Source organism: Gadus chalcogrammus, chromosome 3 (assembly GCF_026213295.1).
Source record: "Gadus chalcogrammus isolate NIFS_2021 chromosome 3, NIFS_Gcha_1.0, whole genome shotgun sequence".
Lineage (NCBI taxonomy): Eukaryota > Metazoa > Chordata > Actinopteri > Gadiformes > Gadidae > Gadus > Gadus chalcogrammus.
This window is the reverse complement of record NC_079414.1, coordinates 5,144,925-5,158,874: the sequence shown is the minus strand read 5'-3', so window position 1 is coordinate 5,158,874 and position 13,950 is coordinate 5,144,925. Positions and strand designations below refer to the sequence as shown.

At 45.3% G+C, this 13,950-nt stretch overlaps 1 protein-coding gene across 2 annotated transcripts in view; it reads right to left on the bottom strand.

The window, feature by feature from the left end:
* Positions 1-273: 273 nt before the first annotated feature.
* tenm3 (teneurin transmembrane protein 3) overlaps positions 274-13,950 on the bottom strand; it is a 140,828-nt gene continuing 127,151 nt past the window's right edge. For both annotated transcript variants that reach the window (XM_056585538.1, XM_056585529.1), the window contains 11 exons: positions 9,687-9,884; positions 8,933-8,992; positions 8,347-8,691; positions 7,793-8,037; positions 7,174-7,355; positions 6,410-6,612; positions 5,674-5,784; positions 5,219-5,361; positions 4,099-4,223; positions 3,318-3,448; positions 274-2,658 (listed from right to left, as the gene is read on the bottom strand). In XM_056585538.1, coding sequence (XP_056441513.1) covers positions 1,903-2,658; positions 3,318-3,448; positions 4,099-4,223; positions 5,219-5,361; positions 5,674-5,784; positions 6,410-6,612; positions 7,174-7,355; positions 7,793-8,037; positions 8,347-8,691; positions 8,933-8,992; positions 9,687-9,884 — 2,499 coding nt within the window. In that variant the 3' untranslated portion in view covers positions 274-1,902. The remainder of the gene's footprint in view (positions 2,659-3,317; positions 3,449-4,098; positions 4,224-5,218; positions 5,362-5,673; positions 5,785-6,409; positions 6,613-7,173; positions 7,356-7,792; positions 8,038-8,346; positions 8,692-8,932; positions 8,993-9,686; positions 9,885-13,950) is intronic.

Below are 13,950 nucleotides of genomic sequence, written 5' to 3'. Positions count from 1 at the left end.
ACCAATTGTGAGCCATGCATCACCCCAGTGGGTGTTAGACACGCGAGTTTGAACGAGTTGATAACTATACCCCAAACACTATGTGAAGCACTTTGAATTCCTTGAGAAACACTATAGAAATGCAATTACTTATTATCACAATATCTATTACATAATCCGGGCAGCGTTTTTATTAAAATCCCCTGACCCACTCTATTATAGAAGTTGCATAATTGTCACTGGAGGGTGATTCGGTTTATATTGGATGTCATATGATTTTGACATTAAGAGACAGAAAACAACACTTTGTAAACCTCACGGAATTTTTAAAGTTTATTTTTAACGTAGAAACACTGTACATGAATTACTTTCTCTGAGACTAATAATGATGTACGGATAAGTGAATTATTTTCAACTTAAAAAAATGTATCATTTAACACCTTCATACACTTCAACTCCATTATTACTCAATTTCCTAGTTTAGCTTTTGAAATGCATTAATATGCGGTCACTTCCTTGTACACACACACATACACAATAACAAACAAAAACCTCTAGCGAACAGAGACCCCACGCTCAATGAGGAAAAAACATCCAAGTATGTTTCGGAGCCATTACCACTTCTGTAAAAGTCACTGATGGCAATACGCTTGAATTTTGCGAGAAACAGGCGAAGAACTAAAGAGGCAACGATTGTTAACTCCTTGCAGCAATTCTTCCCAAAAGCTCTTTTACCATGACAACATGTTTCTATGGCAAGCAAGACTACTACCTCTACACATTATCAGGCCAATAAATGCACATGGTCTACACATTTTGCACATAGCCACCCATGAGCTAATGTGAGCCCGCTGCTCTACTGGTGTGTTTATGTTACAGGACTAGTGGAGCCACTTGGTCCGAGAATACATCCATCCACAAAGTTTAGTTTAACTGGTCCCAGCGCAGGTCCCAAAGTTTGTTCCTCCCACATTTGTCAAAGGAACCTTGATTGTTTACATTGCAGCTGACATGACCTGAATTTTAAAGGCCCTGGGAAGAGAGAATTGGGGTTATTTCCATCAAACTTGACCAATTGTAATATAGACAACAGATCTCTATGGCGAAGGAAAAGTGTATTGGTCCTTACTCAGATGATGGTTAATAGTCCAGAGGTGCTGTAGGAATAGTAGTAGTAGTAATAGTGGTATAGGTTATCACATGTAAACTTTTCTTTTTTTTATGTTTCCCTTTTTTTGTCCAAAGCAATCCAATAAAGTATATATAAAAACAAACATAACCATAACAGAACAAGAAAGTCCTTGTGTACTTTTATAAACAGAAGTCTTTTGTGTGTCTATCTCTTTAAGAGAGTCCACGGCAGTTCCATAGTATATTTTAACAGATCCTTCTGTGAAAATACAGCCCGGTACATCCATTTAGCGATATACACAGCCTACAGACGTCTGCAAACCTATAATGGTTCAGTCCTTGCGCCTTGCTTAGTATACAACCTCTGACATCAGATTCACGTGGGGGACACACTCAAACGGGTGGGTCCTTCTGAATATCCTCATGTTATTCCACATCGCGCTGTCTCACAGCATGTGGAATGGGCTGAGGCGGCCAATCGGGGGGTGGACAGAGGGCCGCCGTGGGGGGGGGGGGGGGGCTTGGTGAAAGGCTCAAAAGGGTCCGAGGACTTTCAAACTTCCTTGGCAGCTCCCATTTTTCAACGGCAAACATTTAAAATGTTTGCCGACGGTAGTTTCAGTAATGATTGTTATACGACCATTGTACTTTTTCTTAAAAAAAAACGAACACTGGCCATCCTTCAGTGGCTGAGTGACAGCCCGTGCTAAACGTCTCTCTCTTTAAGAACAGACCATGGCTTCTGTGCAGTCTGGAGCGGGAGCCATGGGCGCTTGTGCTCCTCCAGCAGTGTTACCTCTTCCCTATCTCACTCTGGCGTAGGAACTGGATATTGTTTGCGCTGTCCGCCAGCTCGGGGTACTGCTCCACAGAGAGCACGTAGTAGCCGTCGTAGCCCAGCACCTTGCCCCCGCTCAGCAGCTGCCGCTTCTCCCCCTCGGTCCACAGCCGCGCGCCCTCCTCCCCGTCCCTCACGTGCTGCTGCTCCCTCGCCCACGCGCTGGCCAGCGCCCGCTGCCGCGCCTGCTCTAGGATGCGTGCCTTTTCCTCGTCCAGGGTCATCCCGTAGCGCACATGCAGCGCCAGCGCGCCATACTGCAGCTCCACGTCGGCGAAGCGCCGCGTGCGTCCGTTGACCACCGTGGTGGACTGGGACACGGTGACGTTCACGCCGTTCTCCAGGGACTTACGACCAGAGGTGAGCCGCAGCGTGCCCAGGTCGTTCTCCGGCAGGCTGGTCTTGATGAAGTAGTGCGTATCGCGGCCCTCCACGGTGAAGTGCAGGTCCTCCAGGTGGAAGGCGTTGTTGAGGATGGCCGCCACCTTGATGCAGTCCTCGTTGGCAATGTTGAGGGCGTTGGTGACCACGCGGCCCTGCGTCACGGCCAGCATCACCCCTTTGCCGATGAGGGACTTGACGGTGGCGAACCACAGCCAGGGCTTGTCGCGGTCCACCCGCCGGCGGCTCAGCTGGATCTCGGGCATGCGCTCGAAGGACAGGAAAGCCTGGGCCTTACGGGTCACCTCCTGCTGCACTGCTGAGATCAACTGGGGAGAGAGACGTTTCTTTGGTTAGGGACATCGATCGAGCTATGGTAGAAAATAGCTTTTTGGAAAATACATTGAAAGTCCTGCCAAACAAGCATCTGATCAGTGCTGCAGTGTGAGTCTGGGCCCAAGGCTGCTTGTTTTCCGTCTTCAGTAAAAGTAGAAATGCTTGGTACAGCAGTGATAACTAAAATCCCAGTTGGTTGAGAAACAGTCTGTGGGCTTCATGCATCTATGCACTTCCCTTGTAGGATCCCTGACAGAACTGATTTAACTGGACTTAATCTGCAAACACAACATACTTTTAGAAACAGACAATAAACAGTTTACCAAAAACGTCACTATAGCCAAAGTGCAAAGCCATGTAATTATTGTTATCATGCTGGCAAGTTTTGTTTTCATGACCTGTGAAAATAATTGACAAAAAAAAGCCCACTTCCTCCCACTATAACCACATATGATGGTTTTAATCTTTTTATCCCAAAAGATGAACAAAATGCTGATCAACAGCACAGCAGACATTGTGCGAACCACAGCTTTCCCTTCAGATGCTGACAACTATTATCCTAAACGAGAATGTGGAAATCCATTACCCACGCTGATTGAGAGAACAATGGTAATTGAAGCCATGACACCTATGTGAGTTAGAGGTTACGTACAGGCAGGTCATCCCACAGCTGGCTCTTCTTCATCTCCAGCGAGGGCTGCGTCAGGTCAAACTTGGGGATGGGGAACCCTGGGATGGCGTTGTGGAGGTGAAACCCGAAGGTCACCAGCCAGATGTTTACATCTGGGAAGAGGGAAGAGGAGTGAGGGTTAAGTGAGGGACGACCGTTCACCAGCTGACTTGTGCACTGATGCTGATTGCTGATCGGTCGTTGAGTAGCACTGGTGGTCCAGAAACTGGTGGTTCCCATGTGTTTTGGGGCTGAAGCACACCATGATCCCCAAACCATAGATGCATAGTTGGAAGGTCTGATTAGGAAATCGCCATTGTCACACACAAGTAACAGGATTGTAAAGAATATGCTGAAATATGTCTGCTTCAGGTTTGTAAAGTTTGAAAGGCAATTGCATTCTTTGTAAAATATGCATTGAAAAGGAGCAAAAAGCACACCAAGAAATGGTTGTGGAGTTTAGAAAGCACTTGTGATATCTATGGTAAATGTACGCAATACCACAAAAAAAGACATGTGAGAACCTTGCATTTCTGATTCCTGCAGCTGCACTTCACTCCCTCCACTTGTTTATGATTAGGTTCAGCACTATACATATTTTATTGTAGCTGCTCCAATTTCAATTGGATTCTTTGCATACTCACTTGGAGTCACCTTGTGTTAAAGCGTAGTCTGCTAAGAGACTTAAGGTAAATGTAAATGAAATGTAAACCATGCTTTTTCATTGAGAGTCGATCTATGTAGAGTAACATGAAGCCTTTACCTGTGACATACTCCTTCACCTGGTGGACCTTGCTCACAGGGTTGTTGTTCCGGAACATGTACAGGTTGAAGGGCTGCGGTTCCTTGCCCACGCGTGTCCACGTGCCGATGTCTGGGGTGGTCCACCTGGGAGAGCACACAGAACGCCCAATCAGGTGACCACTCAGCACCGTCAACGGAGGTCCTGGCCGTGGGCTGGTGTGTGTCTGCCGCCATTGCTGGTCCAATTCTATAGCTTATAGTTCTGCAAATAAGTCTCCATGTGTCCTATTTAGTGCACCTCTTAGGGCTCGTGCCCACATGGCGTGTTTGTCTGCCACTTTTTCAAATTGTTCCCAATGAGGAGAGAATGTATGCGGACCCCTTGAGAAGATACGCCGCAGATATATGGTTTGTGCGGCCGCTGCCAGCGCAAGTCGAAAGAACATCAAGTCGAAAGAACATCAAGTCGAACCTCAAATATAGATTCAAATATAGAAGGAAACTACACAACGCTAGCCTGTCATACGACGGTCAGGCTGATGTCATGCGTGCGTAGAAATAAAATATGTGGACCCCGGTCCTGGTCCGACATCTGAGTCGACAGATCCGGTTACCTTCACTTAAATTATTCACCCTCAAAAAAGTGTGCAACTGATGCTCACTTATTTCTGCACAATATCCCATGATGCACAGCGGCCTTGGCTGTCTTTGGATTCCTCCAATAGAGAGGGCCCGGCATGCAGGTTATTTATGCAGCCGGCCCGTCACAGAGACATCTTACACGTGTTGACTTGTTCAGGAGACCGGTACACGCTGCCGGATTACCATCTTTTAATTATGATTTTAATTGTGGGTTTGATTGCGACATCAAACTTTGGAAGCTGCATACCATCTTAAATTGAGGGCCAAGCTGATTATCCCCACAAAAACATATTTTTGTACATCTTTTGTAAGATGGATCTTGAAAAATGTAAAAACCAAATGCTGTAATACTCTCCCTCCATTTAAAGTCATGTGCGGTATGCCCCCCATTTCTGCCACGGTCAGAGCTGACTTGTGGACCGGTGTGCTGCGTGCTGAGGTGCGTTTCCCAGAAGTTTCTGAATGACGCCCCGGAGGTGTGAGAGCGGACCACCCACCTCCCAGCAGGGATGTCATAGTCCCGGTCCCCGAAGTGCAGCAGGCGTGTCAGTGGGTCGTACAGGCCCCCGTGGAACCCGATCACCAGCACAAAGTCTGGGTTGGAGTCAAAATACACCTCTCCATAGGCCGTGTATTGCACCTGCACACAGCCATTCACATGACACGCACACACACACACACACACACACACACACACACACACACACACACACACACACACACACACACACACACACACACACAAACAAATAAATTCAACATGAACGCCTTAATTGTGCCATTATTATAAATATTAAAAACTATATATATGCATTATTTGAAGATTTATTTTGGAAAGGTTTAACGTTGATTGCTTTGCTTTGTGCTGTGACATGTTTTTTTGTGCGACCAATATAAATACAAAATCTTAAAGTTGTAAGAGAAAAAACAGGCATGGCATCTCCCCCCTCACCTGTTTCAGCAGTAGTCCGTTGCTGCTGAACACGGCCAGGGGAGTCCCAGTGTTGTCACACGCCATGTAGAACTCCTCTCCACTGCTGATCTCCATCGCAAACAGGTGGCCCTGCACAGCACACGCCACACCCAGCATTTGGTTAGCATGAGCCGTTATAGAGGTGTGTTTCTGGGGTGTTTCTGCTTTACCAAACCGTTGCAGTTTAATTAATAGGGATGTATTTGATATTTGGTTGGCTATTCAACTCCAACACAAACAACATCATGTTCTTAAAACCCCCTCAAAAGAAGCCAACTTTTAAAGCAGCTCCTGAAATAGCGGTTGGAGTTGGGTTCTGGGAAACTTAAATGAATTACAATGTGCCGTAACCTTTTCAGAGCCACATTATGAAAATGATGTTGAGAGATTAAATGTTTGATCTGACACTACGACCTCAGCATATTAATACTTTATGTGCCTATTATAATTCTTGGCTGTGTGGGTGGTTATATCTTTCCAATATGGAAAAGTCTTGCTTGCAATGATTTGGAAGACTCTGTCTCTTTGGTGAGTTTCTGTTTGTTGGAATGAATCATCTTTCTGACCTACTGACCTGTTATACTGGATAACAATCCCAGTGCCCTTCCTCAGAATCAAACTATCCTCCTGATGTGTGATGTAACCCGGCTCAAAGGACCTGGAGGTGGACAGGCTAGCGGGGGTCTCTGAGGGGCTCCGGGGGGGGGGGGGTTACCTGCAGGTCGTAGTACAGCGAGGTGATCTCGGAGCTGGAGTGGTTGTAGACATGTGTGATCCGAGTGGGGTAGTTGAGGTCGGCGTAGAAGAACTGTAGATGCTGGCCCAGGCTGTTCCTGGAGGACACGCGGCGGCCCAGGCCGTCGTAGCGGTACTGGATGGTCCAGCTGGCCGCCTTGCTGTAGACCCGCTCCAGAAGACCTGCAGAGGGGGAGAGCCACTGGTGAGGCAGGGGCAACAGCCAGGCGCTTCTAGGGGGGCAGCACTCTTCTTAATGTTTACATTGACATTCACATTTAGGGCATTTTGCTGACACAGAGTCAACCCCGCAGGGCGTCAGCCAGCTCGTCAGGAGCAGTTATGGGTGAGGAGCCTCGCTCAGGGACACCTCGAGGAGCTGGGGATCGAACTAGCAATCACTAACTAACCTCCTGAGCTATGGCTGCCCCTTTTGATATTCTGTGTTCATTGAGCTTCTCTACTCACTAGCTGATATATGCTTGTATATATTTATACTGTATACATAAATAACCCACATAGAAACCCAATATGACCTGACTGTATTGCAGCTGAACCTCTTGACAACACCCCTGGCCACTTCTGCATAATAGTGTGATGCACCGCAAGACGTCTCTTCTGTACTTTTCATTGAATATCAAACAGATACAGAAGTGCAGTCCAGAATAATAATCCACAGTATTGATTGGGCCGTCGGATATCAAGTGCAGAGACACCAAATACTCGCCTCCCTCCCACACTCACCTTTTGAATTGTATTCAAATATCTCGGCCCCTCTCTGCCGCAGGAAGCCGTCCTCGTCCAGCCGGTACTGGACGTCCCCCAGCCGCGTGATGCGGTCCCGCAGGTCGTAGCGCAGCGGGGTGAGGCGAGCGCTGTTGCCGGGGTTCAGCAGGTGCAGGTTACCGTTCAGGTCGTAGTTATACCTGCATTGAACCAAAGGGGGGCAGGGTGAGGGCACCGCAGGGCAGTACTGTACAACACAACCACAAGGGTCGGTTTTCGGTTGTCTGTGCATCTTCATGACCATCCCATAATATTACAATCCCCTACACACAAAAGTACTGATTTCAAAAGGACCCAAATTGCATTAATTTTCAAGGGAAGTTCAGATCAGTAAACACACATTTGTTATTATTTACACAATTAATATGTGTTTTGTTAGGAAATCTTTGCATTATTATGTCACTATCAAAAGTGTTTCCATGCAATGGGAATTTAAAGTGTACACAAATGACTGTAATTCAATAACTAGCGGTAAATGTTCAAACAGCCTTAGTTGATGTTAACACCACAACATAAGAGGCTGAGGCTTGTGGGGAGAGGACCCTGACGTCCCTGTGTCCAGGATGAGCGGTCCTACCTCCACATCATCTTCTCATTGAGGAACACGGTCTGCAGCTGCCCGTCCACGTCGTACTCATAGCCGTATTTGGTGGTGTTGGCGAACGGGCCGATCTTGATCTCTCGCTTGGTGACCCGCCCCATGTTGTCGTACTGAATGGTGATCCAATACATCAGCGACCTGAAGATCTCATACTGGATCTCCTTGATGCGGCCGTGCTGGTCAAAGTGCTTGGTATAGGTCATCACGGCCGTGGAAATGATCTGCCGTTCAAACGGGACCAAATGTGAGCATGATTCCTTGGTTGAAATGTTTACATTTCTCTGAATTTCAACTGTGAAATGATTATATTTGTTTTTATCTTGTACACTTTTTAAGTATCTTTTTTAGCATTCGGTCACGAAGATACACATTTCTTATCTGCTCATCTCTCCAGCACATCTGAGGTGAAAAGGGTTCAAGCAAAAGATCGGACGGTGCACTCCAATGGATCTCCTCCGTCCGCACGCCTCCGACTTTGTGATCAAGTGGGGGCCGACGCGGCCAGCGACCTCGAGGTCGCCCGCGCTCACCTGGTTGATGTCGTAGTAGATGACGCCAAACTTCCCGAACTGCTCCACCTTCCCCGAGATGTCGTCGAACTGGTACAGGTCGATGGGCAGCGGCGTCTCGTTGATGACGGCCTGCATGCTGGTCACCCTGAAGCTGTTGTCGTAGGTGTAGTCGAAGCGGGCGTTCACCATGCCGTCCTCGCTGAAGCGGAAGATCTGCCGGTCCACCAGCGGGCCGATCTGTCGGTAGCGGATGGAGCAGATGAAGCCCTCGCTCTGCAGGTTGACCGTCTTCAGCACGCCCGCCGTCTCGTCGTAGGTGAAGCTGACCCGCGTCGAGTCGTACAGGATCTCCGCCAGCTTGTTCTGGGGGGCGGAGCCACAGTCACGTCAGTACAGGGAATACTTTGGGTTTATGGAATAGGGATGAGGAAGTTCTCTCAAAGGCGAGATAAGCAGGTACCTATGAAACAAACACAGTATTTATAAATGGTATTGAGATTATTGGGAGCAGGATAGTTTGAGAGGAAATGGGGGGAAAAGGGTCGAGGGCATAAATGTACAAAAATAATCAACAATAGAAGTGAAGCTTCCAATTCGGCAGTACCTGTCTGCGATACTTATACAGGATACGACGACCGGTTCCCAGGTGGGCAACTCTGAGGAGCTGTTGACAAGGACACAAATCAATATGTCACACAGCTAGAATGAACCGCTTTCAGATTCAAACAAGGAGATGAAAGGGACGGCACTCAAAGGCAGCTGTTCAACTGGATCTGAATAGCTGTGTTTAGCTATCCCTCTGAAATATACAATTAAGGCCAGCGATAAAAAAAACTGTAAAATGAATGAACCTCATTCGGTTTTACGTCGATTTCATAACTATTCCCTGTACATGTTGATTCAAATATTCAGAAATTCAATGCAGACAATAATTATTCCATCAAAGAGTGAAATGATGAGACCAACATGTTAATATCTGTTTTGATTTACGATTGAGAATTTCTTTCTACATAAGCAAGTAAGTTCAGGTATTATTTTTTCAAGAATTTTGAAGCTAATGTAACGTATCAGTGGAGAATCGTTGTATCTGGCTGTGGGATTGTGTGTGTGGATGATGGCTGGTTTGAGCAGCCTCACCTGGCTGAGTCTGATTGGACTCTGAGGCCAGGTGAGGCTGCACAACCAGCCCTCATCCAAACACACACACTGATTTAAATTGATGCAAGAATCGCGACTTTAAGGGCAATTGCCTGGAAGATCCTATGGAAGACCTGGGATCGACAGTCCCAGTGTTCTTAATCCAGGCTGCTGAACATCCTACACAGAGACCAGGGAGCCCCCCTCTGCACCCCACGCACCTGTCCGTCCTCGGAGTAGTCGATGGTGACGGAGGCGTTGCTCTCAGGGGGGCTGTAGATGTTCCTGTAGTAGCCGATGGAGCGCACCGTCTGCATGGTGTGGCGCGCCACGCTGGGCATGGTCACGGCTGACAGCCGGTCCCCCGCGTCGTAGTCAAAGATGTACTGGTGCTGACTGTGCAGGAGCAGCACCATGGACTGGGGAGAACCGGGAGAACACGTCTGTTAGGGGGACTGGGGGGAACCGGGAGAACACGTCTGTTAGGGGGACTGGGGAGAACCGGGAGAACACGTCTGTTAGGGGGACTGGGGGGAACCGGGAGAACGCGTCTGTTAGGGGGACTGGGGGGAACCAAGAGAACACGTCTGTTAGGGGGGGAAACCAGGGGAACACGTCTGTTAAGGGGACTGGGGGGGGACACTGTGAGGGGTTTCAGTCGGTAACCTGTGGTACCTATGTCCCCGGGGGGTTCTGTTCACCTTTGTAAGCATTCCCACCATGAGGCAAGGGGTCGGATCACCTCATTACATTGCCTGGATGGATGCATTTGCACAGATTACCAATCCCAGTGCAGGGATTCTGAATCCGACCACATGGATTTACAAAACCTCACAGTTAAGAAATTTGTTGGGACAGATTTATACATTAAGCCCCCTCATGTAGAGGGGCTCGTGAGATTATGAAAGGTTGGCAGAATGTAAATATTTCCCTTGTGTAAAGAGAGCCATGTTTAAAGAAGATAAATATCTTGACAGAAGAATGTGTGCATTGTTGAGCAATGTTTTACCAAGGCCGAGATCTGACTCCATGTAACGTCTACTACAAAATAGAATCAGAAATGAGCTGATTGCAGAGTGAGTGATATTCAATTGATCATTGAATGTAGCTCCTGTTGGTACTGTGTTGTACTTTGAATGTCTGCATGTTTACGTGCTAAAGCAGTGTTGGGCCTAACAATAAATACAGAGCGTTTTCAATAGATCTGGCAAACAGGGGACAGAAATAAAAGGACAATGAGGAGGGCGATTAGGTCTGTATGATCAGCATGTGAAGCTGGGTAATGGAGCGCAGAACAGGCATTAGCCTCTCACCGGCCGCCTTTAATTAGGTTCCCCATGACCTCTCACATATGGCGGGCGGTGCGGAGGCATCTGTGTGTGTCTAGTTTGCAATACACTCGCACAAACAATATGTGTTTGTGTGTGTGTGTGTGTGTGTGTGTGTGTGTGTGTGTGTGTGTGTGTGTGTGTGTGTGTGTGTGTGTGTGTGTGCGTGTGCGTGTGTGTGATAGAGAGAGGGAGACATTAAGGGATAAAGAGTAACAGGAAAACAGTTGCCAGCATCTGTCCTAGGCACATTGCATTCAGATATTCTTCACTGCTCCCCTTTTCTAAATGTTCTGATGGTACAGCCTTTTTCTAAGATGGATTCAAGTAATTTTCCCCTCGTGCATTGACACACAATATTCCTTGATATATCGGTCACAAAGCAACACCTTTTTGTAGAAAATGTGCCAATCAAGCTACTACTACTACTTCAGCTTCTACTACTACTTCAGCTACTACCTACTACTTCAGCTACTACCTACTACTTCAGCTACTACTACTACTACTTCAGCTACTTATATTACTACTTCAGCTACTAATTCAGCTACAACTACTTCAGCTACTACTACTACTTCAGCTACTACTACTACTTCAGCTTCTACTACTTCAGCTACTACTGTTATGTCAGATACTTCTACTACTTCAGCTACTACTAATACTTCAGCTACTACTACTTCAGTTACTACTACTACTACTTCAGCTACTTATATTACTATTTCAGCTACTAATTCAGCTACAACTACTTCAGCTACTTATATTACTATTTCAGCTACTAATTCAGCTACAACTACTTCAGCTTCTACTACTTCAGCTACTACTGTTATGTCAGATGCTACTACTACTTCAGCTACTACTAATACTTCAGCTACTACTACTTCAGTTACTACTACTACTACTTCAGCAACTACTACTTATACTTGGTAGTACTACTTCAGCTACTACTACTGCTATTTTCTGATTCTTCAGTTCATTCATTTTACATTTCTTCATTTTTTCAGCAATGCTTTGCGCTTCTCATTCAGCCGTCAGCATTAACACGCGTTTTCTGCAGGAAATCAAATTTCTAGTTCTTTCTTTCTTTCCTCTTTGTCTCTACTAGGGCTGGCCCGAATTATTCGAATATTCAAATACTCGTTCGGAAAATTTGTATTCAAAGCTTAAATCAGTATTCGGAGCATCGTTTTTTTTTTTTTTCACGCACGTGACGTTACCAGAGTGAGGGAGGCAAACTATAAGCGTCAGCGACACCAAGCAGAGAAGCGAGAGAGGTGGAGGAAGAATAGATATCTTGTTTCCCTTTACTTTATAACACAACATTAGCGGGATCTCTGGAGGAAAAGTAATGCTTAAAACCTTAGCTTAGTTGTTTGTTTACGTTCGCAGTACAGCGCCGCGCCAATCAACTGTGACTGGCTTGCTGCAGAGCGTGAGCGTCTTGGGAATACCCGGTCAATATAATGGATATAATATGGACACATAAGACAATCAATATTCGGTATTTGTTATGGATTTATTGTACAAATTCTCTGAAAAGATGCACGTTCCAGGATGAATTGAAAAGCTCCCGTAAGGGCTGAGATGGCAGAGAACAGCTGATTTGGAACGGAGCAACAGCTGTTCGCTTTCACGGGGAAAAACTAAGGAACTTCAACCTACTTAGGCCTACTAATTAACGTTCAAAAGCTATTAAATCTTCAACAAAATATGCAGATACTGTCAAAATCGGTTCCAGGGAGTATATAGGGATTATTAATGTTGTTTTTGATGGTGTTTTTTTCTGGAACGAGTATTCGAATATTCGCTCGGAAAAACCAACGAGTATCCGAAGCCTGAAAAATGGCATTCGGGCCAGCCCTAGTCTCTACAAACTTTGGGACCTATCTCCTTCGTAAATTTTTCACCTAGAGACTCCATTCAGATTTTAAAATATTCAGAATAGATTGGAAACGCGTGTTTTTTTCCGATTTTTTAACTATTTGATACTTTTTAAGATTATTTTTTTGACTTCAACTGTTTAAGACATAACTAAATCAATTTTCAAGCGTTTATCTTCGTTCAAACCATTTAACAAATCTACACACTTGTATCTTCAATAATATATGACGGAATTAGTTTCATACCGGCTTCGTTTTCAGCTGGTCTCATTGATTTACGTTAACGCTGGAGTGTGAGGACGTTCAGCATTGTTGCCAGATTCGGCTGTTTTTCCCACTCTGTGGGCTACTGTTAATCACGCACCGGCTCGCTATTCTCTTAAATACACACACACGCACGCACGCCCTGCCAACAGAGCAGGGCAATACATTGGACCTTTCAGATAATTCAGTTCAATTCACTTTACATTTCTGCATTTTTAGCAATGCTTTGCGCTTTTCATTCAGCTGCCACTTTATTTGTTTCCAACCATTTAAATTTTCTTAAATCCTGTGTATGTTTAAATTGTTTACTCCATTTAGACTTTTTAACTTTTTTTCAAATCCCTTCACTTGAATTAAGCCATTTAACGTTTCTTTATGTCTCATTCTATGTGGCTTTATCGAAAAATATTTTCAACCTCACTTTGCACTACAGCACTCACCGCATTTTCTGCAGGAAATGCAGTTTCTAGTTGACAATGTTCCTCAAAACAATGCATTTAGCAATCCAATGTTTGGAAATTCATCAAGCGTGTGTGAAAATAATGTTAATTAAGATTTCTCTTTTTAAAGACAACATTTAATCACAAATAAAATATTGTTGCCTAATGTAATTGAAAATGCGATTTACTCAGAGTAAATGTTCTGCAAAATCTTGCTCTTGGAATCGCTGCCCAGTAATTAGCTTATCTCCGTTAGATGTCAGTTAAAATGATCATGGTTTATGTATTATGTATGAATCACACTATCAGGCTCAATTAATCAATATGAATAATATGTTATTTAATCTATAATCATATTTTAAATAATCCTAATATATGAATGTTTGCATTATAATAAATTAGGACAGCCATATCTGAATTATCTTTCAGTCAAGTCAGAGTGCCGTTCATCGCTATTTCTGGGCATCAACTACTTTTCTCTACACTTTTGGCAGCTGCTGTTAATTAATGTTCCACATAACAGCACATTTCTTTCAATGGCGCGCATAATCAAAATGCTTTAAGCCTGTGTTGACCAGA